This window comes from Eptesicus fuscus, chromosome 2 (assembly GCF_027574615.1).
Source record: "Eptesicus fuscus isolate TK198812 chromosome 2, DD_ASM_mEF_20220401, whole genome shotgun sequence".
Taxonomy (NCBI): domain Eukaryota; kingdom Metazoa; phylum Chordata; class Mammalia; order Chiroptera; family Vespertilionidae; genus Eptesicus; species Eptesicus fuscus.
The window spans coordinates 117087574-117112400 of record NC_072474.1 but is presented as its reverse complement, the minus strand read 5'-3'; the positions used below and the strand labels follow the sequence as shown (position 1 = coordinate 117112400).

The window sequence follows — 24827 nt, the reverse complement described above, 5'->3', positions numbered from 1 at the left end:
CCATCGGCGGTCGCTCCCCACCCTCCGGCGCCCCGGAGCCCTAGTCTGCTTCTGCATCTGTGGACCTGCCTTTGTGGACATTTCATACAAGGGCAGCCACAAGGCCCGGCTCTTGTCCGGCTCTCGTTTACGGCGACGTTTTAAGACAAGGAGACGTACTTTGTTCATCACCTGCTGATGCACCTTTGGGTGTTCCCGCCTTTGGCCACTCAGAACGGTGCTGCTGTCCACGGGCACGTCCACGCTTTCGTGTGGGCCCTCGTCCTTAGCCTTCCACCCCGTCTTCCCACCCCAGGTCCTAAAAGCATCCCATCTGCTGCTTGAGCACCTGTGTGTGCTGGTGCCATGCTGAGCAGGTCCCAGAGACCAAAGCACCTGGGGCCAAGCAGGCCTCTGGGAGGAAAGGCTGAGGTAGGCGACACGAGGCCTGTGGGGCAAGGGCAGGGCACAGAGCATGTGCAAAGGCCCTGAGGCGCAGTACAGAGCGTGCGCAGTGGGCATGGGGGCTGGGGCCTGGCTGTGAATGGAGAGAGAGCGACCCCCAGGGCCCTCCTCTGGGCTGCTGGCCTGGAGCCCTAGGAACAGGTGATGGCCAGGCTGGGGTGCCTGGGGAACACCTGGGTGTACATGTCCAATGTGGCTGGACCCCAGTTCCCAGGCTGCACCAGGAGCCGCCCGCAGTCAGGGATGTCCACACCCCTCAGCCTCCCAGGATGCGGGTGGGAAGGGCGGTGTGGGATGCGGGTGGGAAGGGGGCTGTGGGATGCGGGTGGGAAGGGGGTGTGGGATGCGGGTGGGAAGGGGGTGTGGGATGCGGGTGGGAAGGGGGTGTGGGATGCGGGTGGGAAGGGGGTGTGGGATGCGGGTGGGAAGGGGGGTGTGGGATGCGGGTGGGAAGGGGGTGTGGGATGCGGGTGGGAAAGGGGTGTGGGATGCGGGTGGGAAGGGGGTGTGGGATGCGGGTGGGAAGGGGGGTGTGGGATGCGGGTGGGTACACCCAGGTTGGGGCCATCGGGCAGGGCGAGGGGAGTCCTGGGAAAGATGAGACAGGGAGGGAGGTCCAGGCCAGTGGGGTGTCGGGCAGGGGCCGGTAATGACAACGCGCTCAAACCCTTACAGGCCGCCGCCCCACGGCCCCTCCCCCTCCGCATCGGGTCCCACGGAGCCGGTCCGCGTCCCCGCCCCAGGGGCAGCCCCATCCCGGATCCTCCAGGCAACGCGGGGCGGTGGCCTTGGCACCCCTGGGAGAAACGCGCGCCAGCTCCCATCCGGCCTGGCCCGGCCGGCCCGTCGCAGGGGCAGGGCCCGGGCGAGCCTCCTGGCGGCGGCGACGTGCACCCCGAGCTCGCACCCCTCCGGCCAGCCCGGCACGCGCAGGCGCAGGCGCGCGCGGCCCCTTTAAAGACTTGCTGCGCCCTCCCGCCTCCTTTTTCTCGCGCGTCGTCCTCCGCGGACGCTCTACCCCATCCCGGCCCCGCCGGGAGCGCGCTCACGTCACCGCGCAGACTTCGGCCCCGCCCTCGCCTCCAGGGTCAGGCCGAACCATTGGCTGCGATCTCGGGGCACGTGATAGAAGGCGGGTCCTCCACCGGAACAGGCGGGGCTAAGGCGAGAGCGGCAGCGTCGCGTCGTACAGGCGGACGTCACCTCACTGACCTCCGCGCACCGCCTGGGCCGGAGCGAGCCAATGACTGGCGCGGTCTTGGGCACGTGACAGGAGGCGGGCCCTTCGCCGGAAGGGGCGGGGCTAGGCAAGCGACTCGGTGGCGCGGTAGGTGCTGTGGTGGCTGCGTCGTTGGGCGTGGGTGCGAGTTCCGCTTTGGGGGCTGGCGGGGCGGGGCGGGGCGGGTCCGGGTCCCCTGGACGCCCCCGAGTGCGTATTGCACCGCCCTCGGAAGTGACTGCTCTCGAGCGCCCCCTCCCGGGACGCGCCTCCCCGGGGGCACCTGCCCCGCCGGCCCGGCGGAGCCTCCGCCTCCGGTGCGAGCGGCCCGTCCGCGCCCGCCGCCCTGCCCCTGCCCGGCCTCCAGGTGGCCCCCCGGGCGCAAGTCCGCTCTCCTGAGGAAGGCGGCAGCCCACGCGTCTCCCGCGGCTGGGCCTGAGGTGCGGAGTGGCAGGACTTAGACGTGGGCTCACTTCCTCCCCGACACGCCCGCCCCCCCCAGAGTTAACGTCGTCTGGTTGCACTTTCCCTAATTCCCGCCCAAAGCGCCTGCTGCCCTGGGCTGGGACGTCGCCTTGCATGGCTCTCCTTCCGCACCCAGGAGGCGGTCTCCCGGGGCCGGACGGAGGACCCCGCCCCCGCCCCCGCCCCCCTGTGGGCGCCGGAGGCCGCGCCCACGGAGCCGGGAGCAGGCAGCACTGGGCCGCCCCTGAGCTCCTGCCTTCCGTGTCTAGAAATGGATCAGAGACTCTCCGAGTTGGTGGAAGACCTCACAACTTCCGGAGAGCCCCGGCTGAACCCCGAGAAGATGAAGGAGCTGAAGAAGATCTGCAAGTATGTCCTCAGGTTCAGCGTCCCACGGTGACTGGCCGCCCAGCAAGCCCGAGCCCCTCCCGCGGGCTTCCCCTGGGCCCCGGCATGTCTCACCCGCCTACGTCTCAGGCCTCCACCGGCGCCTCGGCTGGGAAAGAACCCCAAACGGACCGCCCGGGACGCTGCCCAGGCCCCGCAGCGTCGGGGGGCAGTGTTCCCCGGTGGGGGTGGAGGTGCGGGAACACGGTGGGACCGTGGCGGAGTCTGGTCTCCTGTGTGGGTGACGGGTGCATCCCTGGAGGGCACACATCTGCTGCTTTAGTTGTCGGCCTAGGCCATGGAGGAAGGTGAGGGGTCCGAGGTGGGCAGGTGGCCCCAGGGGGTGGCCTGTGTGTCCACCCCGCCCTTCTCTCCCGCTCAGACCCTGGGGACGTAGGCCGAGCTTTGTGGGTCATCCTTAGCCTGTGTTTACAAAGCAGGAGAATTTGGAGGATTGCTCATGAAGTGATGACAAACTTACATTTCGACCAAAAGGTTTCAGCCCAGACCGGGTTTCACTGTTTGCCCAGAAAACCCCCATCAGCAGTGGCGCTCGGGCAGGTGGCACGGTATAGTCTGCGCAGCTGCTCAGCGGAGGAAAGCCAGGGGCTGTGGCCTGGCGGGACCCCAGTCCCACTTCCCTGACGCTGCCTCGTGTAACTTCCACACGTCTGAGGTTTACTCGATTCAACCGTTTAAGAGTAAAAACCATTCTTGGCTGTGGCCTTTTTTTGTTTTGTCTTTTTGCTTAACCTCCCGTGAGGGTGTTTAGAGAGAGGAAGAGAGAGAGAGGGGGACATCCATGGGCTGCCTCCCGTACCCACCCCAGCCCGGCACTGAACCCACAGCCCTTTGGTGTACAGGACGACGCTCTAACCAACGGAGCCACCGGGCCAGGGCTTGGCTCGGGTTTTCCAGAAGCAGAAAGGGGAGAATGAGGGCAGAGGGCGTGTGTCCCTGCCGCTTGTGGATACTCCCCACGCGGCGTTTAACTGCTGTCCTTCGCCTGGGCGCTTGGTAAGGACAGCTGGGTCCCCAGGTCCTCGGAGGAGCAGCTGAGCCGCACCTACCACCTGCTGACGGCCCAGCTGAGGCAGGATCACGCCGAGATCCGCCTCTCCGCCTTCCAGATTGTGGACGAGCTCTTCGCCCGCTCCCACCTGTTCAGGCTGCTGGTCGTGTCCGACTTCCAGGGGTTCCTGGAGCTCACGCTGGGCACCGACCCCCGGCAGCCCCTGCCGCCCCCCCGGGAGGCGGCCCAGAGGCTGAGGCAGGCTGCCGCCCGGGCTGTCCAGGGCTGGAGCGAGAAGTTTGGCGCGGCCTATAAGAAGCTCGCCTTGGGCTACCACTTCCTGAGACACAGCCAGCAGGTGGGTGGGCCTACGTGCCGGGACCCCCGGCGGCTGGGCCAGGGTTGGGGACGGAGCAGGCCTGAGAGTGGCCAGCAGGTGGGAGGCGCAGCTCTGGGAGGAAGCTGGGACGCTCTCCCCAGGGTGAGGGGAGCGGAGCCTGTGGACCTGGTGCCCGCAGGTGGGCAGGGGGAAGGAAGGACAGCGAGCGCCAGCTTCTCAGACGCAGCCCTCTCTAACAAGCCCCCCCCCCGCCCCTCCCACCCTTTGGGTGCTGCCTCTTCCGCCGTCCTGTCCTCGGGTGGTGGTCTCGGCCCCGGGGCCCAGCCAGCAGCCGCCCTTCCCTGCCGGTGGGAGCGACCGCGGGCTGTCCGCCTCACTTTGCTGGGAGGCGCTGCGGGCTGGGCTCTGGCCAGGGCTAAGCCTGCAGCCCAGCGGGTCTCTGTGTTTTGAACACTGAACTGGACACCCAGGCCTGGCCGTGGGCCGGTGCCGCTTCTCTTGGGCCTGTTTTGATTTCTTTTGTCTTCTATTCAGTTGGGTCTCATCTTTATCTCAATTAATCTCTCAGGTGGATTTTCAAGATGTGAACGCCCGGACTCTGGCGGAGAGAAAGCGAGAGGAGGAGAAGCAGAGGCGTTTGGACAGAATCTACCGGGAGAGGTCCGAGCAGGCCGTGCGGGAGATGGAGGGTGAGTCTCCAGGACCCGGCAGGGGGTGAGGGGCGGCAGGTGGACAGACCAGCTGGGCAGGGCCCCCTGCCCTGGCCCAAGAAACCTCTCCTGGTTGGCAGCCGGAGGGGCCCTGTGAGCCGCGCTCGCCTCTCCCCACCCCTCGGTGGTCACGCTGACAGCGCCCCTCCCCATGTTGCCCAGGCAGGGAGACGAGATGTGTGTCCTTTGGTGGCCTGTGGTCTGTGTCCGAGCTTTACCCCCTCATCTCTGGCCTCACTTGCTCTTGCCAGCCCCGCCAACCCCAGCATTTGCTTTCTGGCAGCCAGGGTGTGCGCACGGGGAGGTGGCCCTGCCTCTGGCCAGCGCTAGGCAGGTGCACAGCAGGTCGCTGGGCCCAAGGAGGGGCAGCCGTGCGGGGAGTGAGTGCAGGTGCACTCAGGCTGGGGGGGTCCTCATGGCCTGAGGCAGCGTGTGCACGTGGAACTCACAGACCTGCTGAGGAGTGGCTGTCGCAGCTGAGAGAAGACCCTCGGGGTCAGCAGGACGTGGGAGGACGGCCCCGGGGCTGCGATTGCAGCCGGGTGCTGGGCTTGGGTGGGAGGGCCTGAGCTGTGGGCAGCCCGCCTGCTGCTGGATGGGTCTCCCTCAGACAGTGGGCCCCGCCCTTGGTGGGCGGTGCTGTCCTGGGACGTGACCTACGAGCAGCGTCTTGATCTTCGCAGAAATGTGCGGGGACATCCGGGGCTGCCTCGCGGAGGTGGACAGCTGCTTCCAGCTGCTGGTGCCCTTTGACCTGGGGCCGCACCGGGGGCCCGTCTCGCCTGCCATAGCCTCTGGTGCACCCGAGGAGGGCCCCCCTCGCCCAGCCAGTGCCCCAGGCCTCGGGGACGAGGAGCAGCCCTGCTGCAGCAAGAGCCTGCCTGCCTGTGTGCGCCGCCCAGTGGCCACCACGGGGGCCTCCTCGGAGGACGAGGAGGAAGACGGGGACAGCGACCAGGAGGACTTTGTGCGGAGCCACGGGCTGGGCTCCCACAAGTACACGCTGGCCGTGGAGCTCTCCTCAGGTACCTGCCGCTGCCGCTGCTCGGGGCTCCCTCATGGCCGCAGCCCAGGTGGCTGCCTGAACCAGGCCTCTGACCAGGGCCTCGGGCACTTCCGACAGCCCAGACTTCTTGGGGCTGAGAGCAGGGCCCGGCCCCAGGGTGGGGTTAGGCTGTGGGTCCCAAGGCCTGCCCTGCACCCTCATGGTGACGTGCAGCGAGGCCGCCAGCTGCCCTGGGAGCACGGGGGTGGCTATGGCTGCTGCCCACCCAGTCCGTTAGGGTCACAGGGTGGCCGCCAGAGCCTGGGAGAAAACGAGATGGAGAAGCAGCTTCTCACTGTCTGCAAAGACACAGGTGGTGCCACTCAGAGCCCACAGGGCCCTGGTGTCCCAGCCTCACGGCTTCACCCCAGCTATCCGCCGCCTCTCGCCTAGCTACCTCCTGGGCCCCGAAGTCCGTCCCTGTGGGTGTGGGCGGGGTTCCTTTCAGATGTGTCCACCCAGAGCCTGGCGAGCCCCAAGGAACTGCCCACCTGAGCCCGGGGGCAGGGAGCTGGCAGCTGGTGGGAGGTGGGGGTGGCAGCTGGTTGGCCGGGCACGGGGAGGAGCCAGCCTTCATCCTGAGCAGTGGGGGCAGCGGTGGAAGGTCCGGGTCTGTCCGTGGGAAGCCGCAGAGGCCTTGGGCCCAGCGGGAAGGACTGTCGGGTCAGGCTGACCTGGTCTTTGCCAAAATCGTAAAGCAGCAGGTCTTCCTGGGCGTCAGGCTGGGGGTCCCATGGGGTCTGACTTGGGTGGGATGGGCAGGAGTGCCGGTGACTGCCGGGGCCCTGGTCCCTCTGGTGACCCCGCTGCCCCTTCAGACAGCCTCAGGGTGCAGGAGAACGAGGACAATTGTGCTGTCATCCAGTCGGCCCGCGACGCGCTCAAGCTCATCCAGAACAAGTTCCTGCCGGCTGTGTGCGCCTGGGTCCGGGTGAGGCCGCGCGCCTGGGTCCGGGGGAGGCCGCGCGCCTGGGGGAGGCGTGCCTGTGGGAGTGCAGGGAGTGCAGGGGAGGGTGCCCAGCCTGCCGGGTGACGCGCCCCCTCGCTGGCAGCTGTTCACCCGCGCAGGTACACGTGGCCAGCACTTGGAGGCCGCCATCGACTTGAAGGCTGAACTGGAAACCGCCCTGCGGAGATCCCAGGAACTAGACATTGAGCCCGAGGGGCCTGGCAGGAGGCAGGTGAGTGGGGCGGCGAAGTCTCTGGCCCTAGCTCAGCCCTCTAAGCAGAGAGGCTGGGCTCTCTCTGGTGCATTCCGGTTCCTTCCTCACCAGGCCCTGGAGTTGAGGATGAGGAGGTAGAGGGGCTGGGACAGGGAGGCCCCAGTCCCTGGGGTGGGGGCCTGTGACTTCCAGGAGAGTTTCTGAGCAGTTGGGCCTCAACTTTGTGGGGTGTGCAGCCCCCTGGGACCAGCAGAGGGCGATCTTGTCTTCAAAAACGAGGCCGTCAGGGAAGTTCACGGCAGACGGGTGGTGCAGGGCGGGTGGTGAGCCTGGTGGCTGGTGGTGTGGCCGTGGGCGCGCGAGTTGCTTGCAGAGGCCATGTCAGCACCTCCACCACCTCCGAGCTCACAGGGACTCGCACCTCTCACGGGTAGGAGCCTGGGTGCTGCCCCAGGCGTCGGCGGGTGCTGTGTGGGTGGGAGGGTCGTCAGGGGGGCAGCTCCAGGCCGCTTGTGGCAGGAGCGGCTCGGGGAGTGGGAAGCCATTGGTCGAGGAGATGCCCAGTCTGAAGGCTGGAGGGCCTGGCCAGGCGAGGGGCTGACCGGGGCGTGCGTGTCCACTGACGCAGGGACAACAGGGTAAACTGAGGCGGGCGCGGTGCGTGCTGCGCAGGGCAGTGCGGGCCAGGGGTCTGATTGAGTGCAGGGAGCAGGCGGGAGGCGCGTCTCTACCTTGTCTCTGCCTGTCAGGGAAGGAGCGGGGAGGGCGGCGCGGAGACGAGACGCGGCTCCGGCAGCTGATTTAAAGGCGCTGCGCTCAAGTCCTTGGAGACAGTGCTCATTCCTGGGGCTGTAGATGGAGCGATTGGGCGCGGGCTGAGTGGCAGCGCCGGCTCAGGCTCAGGTGAGCGCCGTTCCCAGAATAGACGCCGCGCTATCTGTACATCTGCTCCCGTTCGGTTCTGCGCGGGGCGGCCGCCTGCGGGCTGGTAGTTAGAAATTAGGATCGCGTTGTTCTTGGCTGGTTTTCATGTAAGATGCCTGGGGTTAAATCCCTGGCCTCGGTGTCTCCCCACTTAGCCCGGGTCCTGGCTGAGTGGGGTGCTGATCCAGTAAGTGACTTAAACACCTGAGAACGGGTCACAGTGTGTGAGAGGGCGCCCCTGGTCCCAGCGACCCCGAGCCCCAGACACGGGAGGGGAGCCTGGCTCTCCACGGTCCGGCCGCGGGGCCTCTCCTCCCGCAGCTGCACTGGAACGGGCGCCCTTTTCTTTTGACTTCCTGTTTCTGTCCGTGTAGCCGCTGGTTCCTACATATTGTTTTCCTTTGATGTAGGAGTTCTGTCTTTAAAAAATATTTAAGCCGGTTTAAATGGGTCTAACTGTGCTTTATAGAGGTCTCGCCGCCTTCGCTGGGAAACGCCGGGATAAATCTCGCCCCGATCGATAGGAAGCATCCCTGGGAGATTCAGTCTCCCGCCCGGCAGCGGCGATGATCACGGCTGCCTGCCTCCGTTACACTGATAAACATCCTCTGGAAACTTCTAATTATGGAGCTAAGATCAGCAATTACTTAGTGTTGTGTAATTAACAAAATAGTAATTTCCCCTAACCAATAAGTCAGAAAAAAATAATTTTAAGTGTCAGTCTGTTTACACTATCTGCAGTGGGGATTTAAAATAACATTGGCTTACGTGTTTAAGTGGCTAAAACCCACACGGACGCCCTTGTTCTCACCCGTCGCCGGGCTACTGTGGCAGCCGCATGGTCTTCGTGGCGGGGCCTCCCCGCTCATCACGTGCGGTTTCCTGGGTCTGGGCCGCTGTGGAGTGAGGCCAGGCCGCTCTGTGTGGGCCTGTGGGCCTGGCTTCCTGTAGGTGAAAAGGACAGAGCAGGAGACGCAGGGAATGAAATGTTGGACGTGTCAGGCTCCCAGAGAGGCAGAGGAACTAAATCAGGGATGTGGGGACCTTGTACTCGGCAGGGCCAGTAAACAACCTTCCTGTGACGTGGCCCCTCCATCATGCTGAAGGCCAAGCCGCTGCCTCGAGGGGCTGAGAGGAGGGAGGGTCCCCATGCTGCTCTCCTGAGGACTGGGGAGCATCTCAGCCAGGCCTCTCGCGCTCCAGCCTCCCAAATCCCCCCTCCCACCCCCCGTGTGAACACCTGCATCAGCTCACCTTCCCAACGGCCCTGCCAGCCCTGTGCTCCAGCACCTTCACATGTTCCTGATTCCAAAGGCAGCTCCCCAGGGGTTATGCTGTAGCCCATTTTACAGGTGGGAAGACTGAGTCGGGCAGTTGTGTGAGCCTTGCCTTCCTCCCAAGGCTGAGCCACCCAGGGAGGGTGCCACCCACAGTGTCACAGGGCGGGAGTCCTGCCTCCTGAGCTCTGGGAGGCCAGGCTGAGCCAGAGAGCAGGACTCCTCATCGAGCTTCCTCCATGCTGATGCGCCTCGCCAGCCGGGAAGCGATTGTCCCATCAGGTGCAGGAGCTCTGGGGAGGAGGCTCTGCCCCTGCCCTCTCTGACAGGCTGGGGCCTCCATGACACACCTGTGGTCGCTGGCGGAGAGGGCTGTCCATCTGGACCAGGGGTCCTCAAACTGCGGCCCACGGGCCACATGCGGCCCGCCAAGGACATTTATCCGGCCCGCCGGGTGTTTTTGCCGCCGCTGCCTGTCCTGAGGTTCATGGATGCGCCCTTACCTGTCTGCCTGCTGCCCATTCGCCCAGACCCAGCAGAGCTGGACCCCAACCTCACCCCCGAGATGGCCCTCCAGGCGGCAGTGCCCTCTACCCCAGCAACGGGCCGGGCGCTGGAGCCGCCCCACAGCCAGGCTGTGTGCAGCTCACTCCTGCGAGCCATCAGACCAGAGAGGGTAGGGACAGCCCTTCGAGGACGTGCGGCTGCTGTCCCCAGCTCATGGCTGGTCCACGCAGGCTGTGGGGTCCGCTGCCCGTGTCCTCTGCTCTCTGATGCTGCTGAGATAGCGGCCTGGCTGGGCAATTTGCACGGCCTTCTGGGAGGGCATTAGCATATAAATAGCCGCCGGATGACGGCCATCACAGCTGAGCACGTTTAATTTTTAGTTTATAAGATAGAATGGGGTTTTAAATGCATAGCCATCAAGGCTGAGAGACAAATGCAGGTGGGAGCTCACTTGTCTGACGAGGCCTTACATCATTTTTTTTTAAAAGGGAAACACACATAAACTGAACAAAAGTGATTTCTTGGGTGAAAAGTAATTGAGATTGCGCACCAAGTTAATTAGATCGCACAGAATTTATTTAATGGTCCCAGCTGTATCGGGCGGGCGGGCCTGGCGGGCGGGCTGCCCTGGTGCGAGGCCGCTTCCCATTCCTTCTCCAGTAATTAGTAACCTCGCTACCTCACTCTGCAGACTGATTGCGTTGTATATTTTGGCCGTGTTATTGCTTGTTTAATTATGAGTGTGGAGGCTCATTTTTCTAAATCCTTTTAACTGTGGGTGAGAATCCGTTTGTATAGAACCAGCGAGGCCATGGCCTCCTCCAGGCCTCCCTGGCCGCGGGCGGGCTGTGCACCCGAAAGCTTGGAAAAGCGCAGGAGGAGTCTGGTGGCCACAGGACTGACCGCCTGCCAGGCCCTCACCTGTTAGGCATGAGCACGTGGCTGGCGTGACCTTGATGAGTCCCAGATGAGGGGCCAGGTCTAGTCGAGATCTGAAGCTGCTCCCGGGGAAACTGACAAGGAAAGCCCAACGGCCTGCCCTCAGCTGAGGCCACCTCGGCGTGACCTCCTCCCAGAGTCCTCAGGCATCCTGGCCCCTGCCCTGCCCTGCCCCCAGCGCCTCCCCACCCCCACTTTCTCAGTGCAGGCTTCTGACCCCATCTGTGACCTTTGACCACGTGGGGAGGTTGTTGCTGCCTTAAACTCGGGGCTGGCCCCAGGAGCTCAGGTGCAGGCCTCCGTGGCCAGCTGTGCTGTGGCCGTGGCCGTGGAAGGAGTGGCGGCCTGGGGGACGGTGCTTCTTGAAACAGGTGCTTGGTGGGAGGCCCACGGCAGGCCACGCAGGGAGGCCACGGAGGGCTGGCAGCAGTGCCTTCCACGAAGTGGAGCTTCTGGCTTTCCCCACCTTCCCGGGCGCGCAGGTGCCTGGAGCCCCATGCAGACTCCCCGGGGCCTGGCCCGGCAGTGGGAGCTGTCGAGCTGAGGGTGGTGGTGGCCGGAGGCTGCTCTCGGGCTGCAGTGAGCTGTGGCCCAGCGCTGAGGGCCGAGCCCTGCGGGCACCTCCCGCAGGCAGTTCTCACAGGCCCAGCCGCCTGCCCTGGCAGAGGCCCTCCGTCCGCCCCAGCCTGTCCCTGGCCTCGGGAGCGGAGGCCACGCTCGGTGCTGAAGGAGTGGAGTGAACACTGCGGAGAAGGTGTGGTTCCTGGCAGTTAGCTCAGCAGCTGAATGTTTTCTAGAAAGTGAGAATTTAACACAAGTCCCTGGTGAAATTCGAGGGTGGGAGCAATCAGCATAATATTTTATGAAAATGACCCCCATATTTAAAACTTGGCATCTATGTTATGCATTGTAGCACCCGGTCGGTCCACATCTACCTTTTAGGAAATTAAAAGACATAAATTCTGTTTAGTGTTGGATGCGCACTGCGCGGGCCGGGAGCCGTCATGCCCTCAAACCTTGGGCTGCTTTCCACCTTTCATAAATTCCTGGGGAGATTCTATACAAAAATAATTTTCAGGTCTGCGGCTCATTGTTATTCAAACGTGATTGATTGTCGTCATTTGCTCAGCTCGGGAGTTAAGTGCCCCTGTCATTTCCAAAGAGTATAATTGGGACGTTTCACAGGTCAGCGGCGGAGACAGGCTCCCTTTGATCAGTGTTAGGCCGATAACAAAAATTGCCGTTTCCAGTGATTGATGTCCCCGCACTCAGATGCAGGGCTGCCGGAACCCAAACCAAGTGCATTTGCATCTGATTATGCCTCTGGGCGGCGAACCGGGGTGCTGCCTGCAGGAGGGTGCCCCGGCCTGGACTTGGCTGTGGGGCCACGCGGCCGCCCCCCTGTGGTCAGTGTTGTGTCAGATGGTCCGTCTCCTGCCTTTGCCTCTGACAACCTGGGCAGCCCCGTCGCTGGTGCTCATGCGACAGGGTCTCCCTCCCTCCCTCCCTTCCGGCCCTGCCTTAGGCCGCCTGCAGGGGGCCTGGCCTGAAGGCACAGTGGGGGGCAGTGGGCGGGGTTTCTGGGGGCCTCTTGCTGTGGCCCTCTCCCTCTCCAGAAGGACATCTGAGGGGGTGGCTCCCTGGGGTGGGGGGCGGAGCAGTCCTGGGGCTTTGTAAGGCTCTGGCCAGGACGCCCGCCTCCCAGTGTTTGTGGCCCTGCACATGGGTGTGTGTGTGGCCTTGGTCACCCCGTGTGGGAGCTCCCACTGAGCTGGTGCTGCCAGGAAGGGGCCGGGGCGGGGACCCATTACACTGACCTGAGCGGGACCTCGTCCAAAGGGAACTTTCTGTGGGGGCTTTTTAACATCGTGTTAAGGACAGAATGTTCCAGAAGTGCTGTGGTCACATCAGCACCCAAGTGAGGAGCAGGCCCCGAACAGGGCATGGTGCTGGGCCGAGCCGAGCTGGGCTGTCACCTCCCTGGGCCTTGCCTTTTAGGGTAAGACCTGCTGCAGGTCATGGCCGCGGGCAGCTGGCAGGTTCGTGTTGGGGTTTGAACTGGGCGCTGAGGGGGGCACAGAGCTGGTGGTTTTAGGAGCGAGGGGACGGGCTTGGAGACAGGTCCGTGAGCACAGCCACGACGCTGACCCCGGCTGGGGCCCTGCCACCTGCACCTCTGCCTGCTCCTCCCACTCAGCCTTGGGGTGTCCCACAGACCGCGGCCCTGGGGGACGAGGACGAGGACGAGGACGATGGCGACTTCGTGGAGGTCCCGGAGAAGGAGGGGTACGAGGCCTGTGTCCCTGAACACCTGTGGCCTGAGGACGGTGAGTGCGGAGGGCGGGCACGGGGCCTCGGGGTGGGATCTGGGCCCATGGATGGGGAGCTGACCGTGGTCAGGCCACGGTCCTGAGGTGCGCTTGGCGCGGTGCCACGGCACGCTGCAGTCCGTCCCGGTGGGTCTGCCTCCGGCACTGCTCTTCATTGGGCGCGGGGCACGGCTGCTCCTGTTCCGTCGGAGCCCACGGCCGACACGGCGCTCTCGTTTCCGGGAGGGGCTTTTATCTCCCCTAATCCTGCGTCTGTCAGGACGCAATCTCTTCCTCACATTTACATTTTAATTACAAGGCCAGCTGCACTGGGCAAAATCAATAGTGTCAGGCGGAGGCTGGCTGCCGGGCCCCTCTCCTCCTGGATTGATCCGTCCCCGCCTGCCTTCGTGCTCCGGCCGTCGGTGCCACTCGCCAATTTACACAAAAGGAGATTTGGGCATTTCCATGATTCTCGCTAAGAGCAACGTGGGAGTGAGTGCACCAAGCCCGTACCGAGTCCAACGCCGGGGTGGGGCCGTGGCCGTGGCCGTGGCCGTGGGCCCTGCCCTTCCCCTGAAAGTTCCCCGAATGCCGCGTGCGCCCGCGCGCCTGCTCCGGTTTCACGTGGCAAGTATGTCAGTGAGATTGATTTTCTACCGCAGTGTGAAAATGGTGGTTTTTTTAGTGCCCCGAGTATTTACCCCGCTCTAACACGCTTACCCATCTTTTTAATGGCTTAAAACAACAAATCAATGAAAAATATATTTCGTTCTTGTAACTCAGGAATTCTCATATTGATCCTGGGCTGTGACTGTATCCATCCAAACCCCAGTGTCATTACCAGCCTCTCCGTGCGCGGGCACGCGGGCACGCATGTTTGCATGCTTGTGCGGGCCGCCGCGTGTTCCTAATGGCGTGCCGTCAGACTCCCAAGTGGGCATGTGGGCGCCTTCGTCAGTGGGGCCTGGGCCTCCAAGCTCGTGCTCAGGTGGCCAGAGGTGGACACAGTCACTCTGTGATGGGCTCTGTTCTCTGTCCCCCCTCAGCATGGGACCCCAAGAACGGGGTGGACCCCATGCTCACACGGCAGACGGCAGAGTTCCAGGGTGTCTGGGGCAGGGCGGGCAGCCATCTTCTGTGATGGGCGGTGGGCCACGTGCGCCCCTGTCAGCAGCTCACCTCCACTCACCCCTGCTCTGCTCCCCTCTGCTCCCCCCTGCTCCCCTCTGCTCACCCCTGCTCACCCCTACTCCCTTCCCCCCTGGTCACCCCTGCTCACCCTGCTCACCCCTGCTCCCCTCTGCTCACCCCTGCTCACTCTGCTCACCCCTGCTCACTCTGCTCACCCCTGCTCACTCTGCTCTCCTCCGCTCACCTTTGCATATGGCAGGCAACTGATCAATGTTTCCCTCTCCATGTTTCTCCTTTCCTCTCTATCTAAACTCAGCATATCCTCAGGTGAGGATTAAAATCCCCCCAAACATTCGTTCTGATGGTCATCCCTAATAATTAAAGGTTCGTACTTGTATTTGCTGTCCACTGTTTACTTCTGCAGCTTACCAACGTCTGCCTCGTCTGCCCCAGGACCGTGGGATAGACGCTGGCCTGCAGAGGTCGGGGCGTGTCGGCCTCAGCGGTTTGGTGTCCTGTGGGGATGCCGGAGGTGCCAGCATCCAGACTTCAGCTGGCTGGTGGCAGGGGCAGCCCTCTGTGGCTGCAGCCATGGCCGCTGGAGGGTTCGGTGCCCTGACCTGCAGGCCGCCTGCTAACCCCCGGGTCACACCTTCCCTCCTGGGGAGGGAGCACAGTGCCCAGGGGTCTGCTCAGGACGGTGACCAGGAGTAGGAATGTGTTTCAGGGTTAGAGAAAGACCTGGCTGCGCAGGAGAGGAAGAGGAGGAGGACGGACGAGGAGGCGAGCGACCCCACCTCTGCTGCCGCCCAGCTCCATCGGCTCCGGGGCCACTTGCCCCCAGCCCCGTGCCCGAGCCCCAGGTGACTCCCGGTCACCCCGCCTCTGCCCAAGGCATGGCTCGAGCTCCTCAGGCTGCTCTGGCTCCTTGGTGACAGCCCAGGTGTGCATCTGGCCGGGGAGCACCTGCCAGCACCTGTGCCTACGGGGGGAGAGGGGGGGCCGCAGGAGCAGGCGGGGGCACCCAGCCCAGGGTCGGGGCCCCAGATCCAAGGCCAGCTCCCCGTGCCACTCCCTGAACAGTGGGAGCTGGGCTCCTCACGGCCTCATGCTCCCTGGAGCCGGCCAGCCTGCACACGGGGAGGGAGAGGCGGTGGCTGTGGCGGCCTCGGTGCGCACGGTCTGAGCGCCCCGCTCTGTTCTGTGGCCCCTGCAGGGCACCGCTGGGACCGGAGGAAGCCGGGAGGCTGGCGGCAGAGCGGGCCCGGGCGCCCGTGGTGCCCTTCGGGGTGGACCTGTGCAACTGGGGCCAGGAGCAGCTTGCGGCCGGAAAGGTCCTCAAGTGAGTGCAGGCGCGTCTGGTCTGGGCCCTGCCCTGCTCCCACCTCCACCCGCAGACAGGCATCCGGTGCCAGGGCCCAGGCACCCCCCTCCAGCCCTGTCACCGCGGTCTCGTCCCACCGCCCTCACCCTCTGGCCTCCTCGGGCTCTGAGTGGCTGGGCCTGGGGCCTGAGGAGGGTGGGGAAGCCCCTCGCTGTGCTGCCTGCACTCCGGCCCGCAGACCAGGGGGCGCGGCTCTGACCTCTTGAGCCCCACCGGGCGCCATCCTGCGTGGCTCTGACAGCGGGCCCGCCTGCAGGGTCGAGTCTCAGCACCGCTTCTGGAAGCCCAGCGAGGTGGACGAGGAGGTGGACAGCGCCGAGGTCTCGGAGGTGCTGCGGAGCCGCCGCATCACCTTCGCGGGGAGCTTCGAGCCCGTGCAGCACCGGTGCCGGGCCCCCAGGCCCGACGGCCGGCTCTGTGAGCGCCAGGACCGGCTGAAGGTGAGGCGCGGCCGTGGGGGCCTGGGGGCCGGAGGGCGGGCTGGGCCGGTGCTGGGCGGGCGCCTGGGGGGTCTGTGCTGGCTGCAGCTATCACTCGGCCCTGGTTGTGCCTGGGCTGCCTGCCCAGTGCGGGGCCTGACTCAGGCATCAGGCGCCCTTCACCCTGTTCCGTGCCGGCAGCTGTCTGGCGCCTGCCTTCGAGGGGGTGAGGGTGGGTGGCCGAGAGGCAGAGGGTGATGACCGCTGTGCTTTGCCACAGTGCCCGTTCCATGGCAAGATCGTTCCCAGAGACGACACGGGGCGGCCCCTGCGCCCGGAGGACAGGGCCCAGGAGCAGAGGCAGCAGCTGCAGAGGCAGGCCGGGCGCTCAGGTGGGCACTGGGGGGTAGGGGGCGCCCTGTTGGGGGACAGTGGGTCCCAGCAGCCACCAGGGCGACTCCGTGTATCTGTGTGGACCCTGCCTCCCCAGCGGGGCACTCCTGTGGGCGCGGTGGGCACTCCGGAAGCCCATCCTCACTGGCTTGTGGGCTCTGGGCTCTGAAGCAGGCTTTGCAGGCAAATGAGGGGATCGAGGCAAGAAAGCTGATTGGCTGAGCCCATGTACCTTAGAGGAAACCAGCTCGTTTCTGCCCTGATGCCTACAGTCTGGCTCTCGCCAAGCCCACCCCTCCGCATTGCACGTGCGGTATGTGTGCATGTATGTGTGTGGCGTGGTTTCTGTGCGTCTAGTGCGTGTGGTATGTGCACCCATGCGTTGGTGTGCTGCGCTTGTGTTTTGCATGCAGTGTGTGTGCGTGTCTGGGCAGAGGCGAGGGGCGCTGGGTCTCCAGATGCTCCTTGGGGTCCTCGCCAGGGCTCCCCATTTTCTGGCAGAGGACCAGTTTCAGATGAGCTGCGTGTGGGCTGCAGCCCCTAGTCATCGTGCTCAGGACAACGTGGGGAGCTGTCTCATCGTGGTGCGCTTGTCGCCTTGGTGTTGGGGCACATGCCATGGCTGGCAGCCCCTCGGCCCCAAGCGGGGCCCCGAGCAGCAGGGCCGCGAGGCAACGTGTGGCAGTGCTGTCAACAGCTGGGCAGCACGTGGGCACTCAGTGGACTGGAGTCTTGAGGCCCTGGTCACCAGGTGTCCTCTCCCCAGACCCCCAAGGAAGGTGGGAGGCAGCTGAGTCTGGGGCGGGTAGTGCTGGCCAGCGTGTGGGGTCCCAGCCGGGCTGTTTGTCGTCATTAGTGGAGTGTTTCCTTTGTCCTGAGAGACGAAGATTAGATTTAGCCTGATGCCCGGCCGGTGCCTGGCCCTGGCCCGATGGGCAGGAGGGTCGGGACCTGCTAATCCGCAGGCGAGCCTCCCTGGAGGGGCGCACTCAGGAGCAGATTAAGTGCCTGTTTCTGTGTCAGCCTGCAGAGCGGCTGTTCCAGCCGCGGTGACTTGTTAACAACAGGTATGGGCCGCGGCCGCGGGCCGGGCTGGCCAGTCAGATGTGAAATAGCATCTCTGCACTAACTACAGTATCGATCCCGCCTCCCTGCACGCGGGGCAATTTTCTTTCCCGGCGCCCTCCTCGGTGACAATGCAGGAGCTCAGCCATCGGCAGGAAGGCGCGCCCCGGCAGCTATTGATTTTCTTCAAAGGCTTTTAAATTGCTCCTTCATTTTCCCGAGATGCTCATTCCATCTCGCGCGGGCGCTGCGTTTTCCGTTGTGTTTAAACAATTGCTCCATTCACCGGGTTCCTAAACTGTGACGCCTTCTTATTACTGGGAGATAAACTGTTTAGACAGTTTTCCTTAATCTTGGATTAATCGTCTCTGTATCTGAGCTGTGCAGCCCCGCTTTCCTTCACTTCAAAAAATCAACCTGGGGAGGCCTCGCCATCTGTCTGTCTGAGGCACGGCTTCCTCTGTGCCCTGCGTGCTCTGCTCACACACACCCTTCACCCCCCGTGTCCCCGTTTGCGTGGTGGGGGTCCAGCGCCCCCTGCGGGTCTGTCTGGGTGAGCCAGGGTGCTGTGCTGTGGTTCCTGTCCTGTGGCCCTCTGAGCTGCTGGCTGGACCAACACCACGTCTCCTGGACCCCACGTGGCCTTTCAGAGTCGACCCTCCACCAGGGATGCGGGAGCAAGGGCCCAGGCAGGAAGTAGCACGAACCAGGCCCTGGCTGCCAGAGTGGGCACCTTGGCCTCTGACCCCCATGCCTGCCCTCTGCCCCGGGCCAGAGCCCCCCTTAGACAGAGCTCCCGGCAGCCCTGCACATGAGCACACGGGCCGGGCCTGGTGCAGCCTGCGGCGCTGGCATCGTTTCCCCTGGGCCGCTGCCGCCCCGGGGCCTGGCCGTGAAGGACGGTGCAGGAAGAACAGGGCTCCCGGTGAACACGCCCTCATTGCTGAGACCTGTGGCCAAGTCACCTTTGGGCCAATACAAAGAAAGCCCAGCCCTCCCTGCCCCCTCGACCAGGGCCCACCCCGCTGTGCGTGCCCGTGGCCAGCAGGCAGGTCGAGAGGCTGTGATTGGGGCCTGGTGGGACACAGTCCAGCCCGGATGCCAGGAGGGATTGTCGGGTGTGCGGGTGCTGCGTCCTAGGACGCGGGCGGTGGGAGGAGCTCTGCCCTGGCCTCGGCCCTAGGGAGCGGCCAGCAGTCTCCCTGCCCGCTTGGTCACCGTGGGCGATCGGGGAGAGGCAAGGGTTGGTGCCAGGTGTTTTCTGAAGTCTCGGGTCTGTTTGCAGACTGGCAGGATCCCGAGTTTATGAGAGATGTGGAGGCGGCCACGGGGGTGGACCTTGGCTCGTCCAGGGCTGGCAGGAGAGGCAAAGGCAAGAAGAGGAGGCACCCAGGCCTCACCGACCTGAAGCAGCAGGCAGACACCGCCCGCACACGCATCGCCAAGAAGGTCTTCGCTAAGTAAGAGCCCCTCACCAGCCCCGGACCTGGGGGTGCTGGCGGGCAGCTGTCCCCCGAGGCCCGTAGCACCCCCCCTGCTGTGCATCTCTTCCTGGGCCACTGGGCCCCTGGCAGACGGGGGCTCCCAGCCATGGAGGGGGCAGCAGGCCATTGGGTGGTGCCCGGAGCAGTTGCCCTGTGGTGACGGGTGAGCCTCTTCCCAAGCGGGGCTGTTGGTGCGGAGCCAGCCTGGGTCTTCCCTGGCCCGGCAGACCCGGAGGGCTGGGCACTGGCCGGCGGGCCCTCGTGGTCAGTGCTCAGAGGCATCCGCCTGGCGACTTGAGGGAGGCCGCTCACCTCCAAGTCAGGCAGAATGGGCATCGCAGAGCTCGGTGCCACCAGGACGGTGGTCACTCCATGTGCTGCTCTCTCAGCCGCTTGGGGTCAGGGGTCGGGTCAGGGCATCTCCCCGCCAGCTGGACCAGCCTGGCTGGTGGGCCTGAGTAGGGCCCTAGTAGAAAGGCTGCCACCCCAGCAGCCCACTCACTGCCCCTCCCGCTGCTGTGGTCAGAGGCTCCCACCACGCTCAGGAGGTTGCCAGAAAGTGTTTACGGCTTTTGGTTAGGGAACCCCATGAGGCCAGGGCCTCCCTCCTCAGAGTTATGTCGAGGCCCTTGAAGGCTCTCAGCTGAGCAGACTGGGCAGGGGATGCCCCCTGCCTTTCTGGCTGCTCTGCTGTCTCCCCGGTCCAGGTGGGCAGCTTCCTGGGTGCTCACATGGAGCCCCCGGGCTCCTCACTGCTGGCTTGTCGTGTCCTTCCATGTCCAGATGCGGGCGTGGCCCCAGGCCCCAGGCCCGAGGCTGGTTTCCCATGGATCAGCCAGGGGTAAAGGGCACCCTGGGTGCTGATCCCGAGAAGTGTCCTCGCTGCATCCTTGCGGCCCAGAGCGGGCGCTCGCAGCAGCTGTGTGACTGGGAGCCCCCTAAGGAGAGCCGTGGGTGACGGAGCCCCTGGAAGGGGGCAGAGCCTTTGGAACAGGGTCCAGCAGTCACTGCTTCGTGGCCTCAGTGGCTTCCTCCTGGGCACGGGCCCTCCTGAGTCCAGACCCACCATCACAGCCGTCAGCTGAGCAGGGTCCCATCCACATCTTTTTGGTGCATGTTCTTCAGTGTTTCCCCACGACGGTGGGCGTGGAGCCTGGTGTGGCTGGGCCACCGTGGGGCAGAGTCTGAGCCCGTGCTTTCTAGCTGCATCGCCTGCACATCGCTCCCCGTCCATGGCTGGGCAGGCCGTGCCCGTCCGAGTGCAGTCGGCATTGGTGAGGCCACCTCTGGGATCGGGCTCCCCACTGTGGCCTCCAGCGCCGGCCGTTTCCGAGCTGGTCACTTACCAGCTGGGAGTCCGTGAGAGGTCCGAGGGCCGTGTCTGCCTCAGGACCGATCCCCCATCGCAGCCGGGCCCTGGTCAGGAACCCAGCCCCGGGCTCCCTGGCCACATCTCGCTTTGCTCTCCCTGCAGGGCAGCCGTGCAGAGGGTGGTCACAGCCATGAACCAGATGGACCAGAAGAAGCACGAGAAGTTTGCCAACCAGTTTAACTACGCGCTGAGTTAGGGGGCCTGTGCTGTGGTCCCCTCTGCTCGTCAGCTCCTCTCCCTCTGCCAGGGCCCGGAGGGGAGAGCGGACAGGTCTGGGCAGTGGCCTCCGTCTCCATGATTGTGTTAAATGTGAGGAAATGGTGCCTATTCTGATTAAAATGTGAGGCTGTGGATGCTCCTTGGCCACGGGGGCCACCACCATCTGGGTTATGGGTCTGTCCTGCCTAAGAGGCCCTGGGCGCACAGGCTCACCTCGGGCAGCTGTGTCCAGCGGGCATCTGGCAGGGCCCGCGCACGTCACGTGTTCAGTGGGAAGGTCTAGCAATGAATTCTCTCCACGTTGACTTGTCTGGGAATGTCTTCCTTTCTCCTTCACTTCTCAGTGTGGAGAATGTGCGTGTGACCCCCCAGCCACCTCCCAGCCCTCTGCTGGGCCAACCGCTCAGGGCCTCTAGGAAACCCCCACTTGGTGGAAATGCTGTTTTAATGCAAACACAAGGGAAGTGGGCACCCACCTGTCACACGGTGCGTGTCCCATTCACCCTGCTTGGTGCCGGCTCCACGACTCACTGTGTGTGTTTAAACACTACCTAATTGAGTGACAGCTCACGTGCCATCTCTCTCTCTCTAAGGCATGCGTGCAGTGGCACCATGTATTTCCATGCTGAACCGCGACACCCCCCCCCACACACACACACGCACACAGTTGCAGAACTTTTCATCACCCTGAAAGGCAGCCCATCCCCAGGAGTGGCCACTCCCCACCCCCACCTCCAGTCCAGGCACCCTCTGAGCTACTGTCTGTCTGAATTTCCCTGTTCTGGACCCTGCATGGAATGGAGCCCTGATGGCCTATCTGGCTCATGACTGTGCCGTGGTCCAAGGTTCTTCCGTGTTGCAGCCAATGCCAGAAAGTTGTTCCCCTTTTCTGCCCACATGCTCCATCATATGGGGGGCCTTTGTTTACCCACTTGCTAGCATTGTGGATGTTGGCACGTTTTGACTTGTGAATATTGCTGGGAACATGTGCATGTTGTGTGGACATGTTTTCACTTCTCGTGGGCATCTAACTAGGAGCGGAATTGTTGGCTCACTGGGCGAGTGTTTAGCCTTCTGTGGAACTGCTGACCTGCTTTCCACGCGACTGCACCTGTGCGTCTCCCCAGCTGTGCAGGGCTCTGACTCCTCCACGTCCTCCGTGACACTTGTTAGCGTCCGTCTTTAACCACAGCCATTCTCGTGGGTGTGAGGCTTTGGTCTGCATTTTTCTAGTGACTGGCGATATTGAGCATGTTTTTTTTTAAATATATTTTTGATTCCAGAGAGGAAGAGAGAGCGAGAGAGAGAGAGAGAAACATCAGTGATGAGAGAATCATTGATCGGCTGCCTCCTGCACGACACCCACTGGGGATCGAGTCTGCACCCAGGCACGTGCCCTGACCAGGAATCGAACTGTGAACTCCTGGTTCATAGGGCGGCGCTCAACCACTGAGCCACGCCAGCCGGGCTTGAGAATCTTTTCATGTGACTTTTATACAAATGGGAAGTTTTCACTTGTCTTACTACTAATGCAATGTTTTATAGATCTATTTTGATTTTCTATTCCCTCTTGAGTCAGTTTCAGTAGTTTGTAAGAATTTCATCTAGGTTGTTATTATTTGTTGACATAGAGTTGTTCATAGTATTCATTTATAACTTTTTATTTCTGTGAGGTCGGAAGAAATTATGTTGGGAATTTGAGCGAAATCATTTGGTCTGTCCCTGCCAAAGCCTTCGGGGCGGTTATTAAATGTCTGACCACGTCGAGCAGCTGGTTTTACGTTGATGATGTTGTGTGGCTCATGAATGATGTCATCAATACCCACAGGGCCCTGGGCAGGAGAAGTTCCACCCTGCTCCATGCTGTAGTCTTAAGTCAGAGGGAAAAGAAGATTCAGAAACAAATCATACTACCTTTTATCTGGCTCTGTGGTTGCCTTTATCAGCGCTTGTTATTTCTTTGTGGGGTTTGTTTCTAGGGTTTTTTTCCTTTGGCCTGAGAGATGCCCTTTTTATTTCTTGAAGGGAAGGTCTAACAATGAGTTCTCTCCGTGTTTGTCTGGGAATGTCTTAATTTCTCCAGCCTTCACTTCTGAAGAACAGCTTTGCTGGCTGTAGAATTCTTACTAACAGTCTTTTTAACACTTTGAATCTGTCATCCCATTGGCCTCTGGCCTCATGGACCTGATGAGAAGCCGCTGTCACTGTCACGCAGAGCCTTGTACACGTGGCACGGCAGAGCCTTGTACACGTGAGGTGGGTTTTCCTGCTGCTTCCGAGATGCCTGTCAGTGACGGTGTAAATGGGAGGCACCCAGGGTGGATCTTTGTGTGTGTGTCCTACTTGGGATTTGTTGAGCTTCTTGGATGTAGAATTTGGAAGGTTTTTGACCGTTATTTCTTGACCACACCTCACCCTCAGTCTTCCCTCCCCGTCTCCTCTCCTCGGGCTGCCATTGTGTGGGCGACCGTTTGGTCGATGGTGTCCACTCGTCTCTGAGGCTCTGTTTGTTCTTCTTCAGTCTTTTTTTCTGTTCCTCAGACTGGACCTGGTGGCTTAAGGTCCAGGTTCTTCCTTCTGCCAATGAAAGTCCGATGGTCCCTCTCGTGACTCTTCGTTTCACCGGAAGAAGGTCTTGTACTTCTCCGTGCCAGCATTTCTGCTTGTTCTCTTCCGTGATTTCCTCTTTCCTGGCATTCTCTATTTGGTGTAATGTCATTCTCACACTCTGATTCTTTAGCTGTGCTTCCCTTTCTCTAAACCTATTTGTAGTGGTTGCGTTAAAGTCTTTGTCCAGTAAGTTCAACAGCTGGGCGGAGCCAGGGTGGTTTCCATGGACTCCTTGTTTGCCTGTGTATGGCAACACACTTCCTGTTTCTTTGTGTGTCTCATAATTGTCTTGTGATTGAATTGTCTTGTGTCTCATAATTGTCTTGTGATTGAAAATTGGACATTTTAAATAATAGGATGTAGCAACTCTGGGAATCAGACTGTTCAGTGTCTGATGAATTCTGTAAAGTCTGTGTTCTTTGTCGTGCTTGGCCATGAGGTCTCTGCTGGGTCAGCCTACTGGCCAGCCGATGATGGACAGAGGTTCCCTTGAATGGCCACAAGCTGTGGGTTTGTGGTGGGGGTGGGGCACCGTCACTCCGCCAGGCAGTGCCAACTCTGCCTTACCTCCTCCTCCCGCCTGTGCAGAGCTTCACGGTCAGCCAGAGGTGAGGGCTTTGGGGTCTTGGTCAGCCTCTGGTCTGCCCAGCGGGTATCCCACCAGGCAGCCGCATCATTAAACAACACGCTGATATCTCTGCTAACCCGCACCGAGCACCCAGGAGGCGCCAGATAGAGGCGAGCCCCGCCCTGCGAGTGGGATCTCCAAGGAGCAGCTGGGCGAGTCATCTAGTGGCCGTTCCCTGAGGACGAGGCTCCTGGGGAGCCCAGGCCTGCTGCCCCCTCCCCGGGCCCCCAGAGCTGGAGGGGCAGTGGGAGCAGCGCACACTAAAGCCGCAGAGTGTGCCTACTCAGGTTCCGCCTTTTTCTCGGGTGAACGCTCCTTGGATTGCTCCGAGTCTGTGCTTCCCAGAGTTTGGGGGAAGTTCACTCTGTCAGTTTCTCCGTGGCTCACAGGAGAGCGTCCCAGGGGCCCATCCTCTGCCATTGGAGGAGCTGCCCTCGTGGCTGCGTGGCACCGCAGTGCGGACGGTGCCGTGGTGCGTGGAGGTTCAGTGTTGGCAGGGGCTCTGCCCCCTCGCTGTTACCAGCAGTCCTGCGGCAGTGTGCATGCACACGTATCTTCTCATACGTGTGTCTTATACGCGTGTCTTCTCACACGTGAATGCTTCCTGGGCTTCACTCCTGGGAGGGGGTTGCTGGTCAGGGCGGTGGGGCAAGTACGATGTGGTGAGACTGCAGTGTGGCTCCCAGGAGTGGTGTCAGTCCACCTCCCGCCGGCACGGTCTGACCACCCCGCCCTCGGCGTGTTCGTGACATGGGACCCCAGGTCTGACCATAATGCCCTCGGCGTGTTCGTGACATCGGACCCCAGGTCTGACCACCCCGCCCTCGGCGTGTTCGTGACATCGGACCCCAGGTCTGACCACCCCGCCCTCGGCGTGTTCGTGACATCGGACCCCAGGTCTGACCACCCCGCCCTCGGCGTGTTCGTGACATGGGACCCCAGGTCTGACCACCCCGCCCTCGGCGTGTTCGTGACATCGGACCCCAGGTCTGACCACCCCGCCCTCGGCGTGTTCGTGACATCGGACCCCAGGTCTGACCTCACCCAGCCCTCGGCGTGTTCGTGACATCGGACCCCCAGGTCTGACCACCCCGCCCTCGGCGTGTTCGTGACATGGGACCCCAGGTCTGACCACCCCGCCCTCGGCGTGTTCGTGACATCGGACCCCAGGTCTGACCACCCCGCCCTCGGCGTGTTCGTGACATCGGACCCCAGGTCTGACCACCCCGCCCTCGGCGTGTTCGTGACATGGGACGCCATGTCTGACCACCCCGCCCTCGGCGTGTTCGTGACATGGGACCCCAGGTCTGACCACCCCACCCTCGGCGTGTTCGTGACATGGGACCCCAGGTCTGACCACCCCGCCCTCGGCGTGTTC

At 62.8% G+C, this 24827-nt stretch overlaps 1 protein-coding gene across 3 annotated transcripts; it reads left to right on the top strand.

Annotated features, from left to right (window-relative positions):
• Positions 1-1747: 1747 nt before the first annotated feature.
• On the top strand, positions 1748-23549 carry UVSSA (UV stimulated scaffold protein A). 3 transcript variants are annotated; one of them, XM_054708732.1, is made up of 14 exons: positions 1748-1771; positions 2398-2497; positions 3555-3885; positions 4436-4556; positions 5261-5602; positions 6441-6553; positions 6675-6803; positions 12648-12759; positions 14603-14738; positions 15092-15217; positions 15516-15699; positions 15959-16070; positions 18422-18596; positions 20095-23549. In XM_054708732.1, the coding sequence occupies exons 2-14, from the start codon at positions 2400-2402 to the stop codon at positions 20186-20188; spliced, it is 2073 nt and encodes a 690-aa protein (XP_054564707.1). In that variant the 5' UTR covers positions 1748-1771; positions 2398-2399; the 3' UTR covers positions 20189-23549. The 3 variants fall into 3 exon arrangements, with proteins under 3 accessions (XP_054564707.1, XP_008149135.2, XP_054564703.1); XM_008150913.3 differs by lacking the exon at positions 1748-1771 and adding an exon at positions 1958-2103; XM_054708728.1 differs by lacking the exons at positions 1748-1771; positions 2398-2497 and adding an exon at positions 2512-2823.
• The last annotated feature ends 1278 nt before the right edge of the window (positions 23550-24827 follow it).

What these genes read in the sequence shown, in the direction of transcription:
- UVSSA (XM_054708728.1), top strand. Translation starts at nt 2,582, where the DNA reads ATGTCTCACCCGCCTACGTCTCAGGCCTCCACCGGCGCCTCGGCTGGG. An exon ending in GGCCTAGGCCATGGAGGAAG is followed by an intron (nt 2,824 to 3,554) that starts GTGAGGGGTCCG and finishes CTGGGTCCCCAG; the next exon opens with GTCCTCGGAGGAGCAGCTGA. An exon ending in GCCAAGAAGGTCTTCGCTAA is followed by an intron (nt 18,597 to 20,094) that starts GTAAGAGCCCCT and finishes CTCTCCCTGCAG; the next exon opens with GGCAGCCGTGCAGAGGGTGG.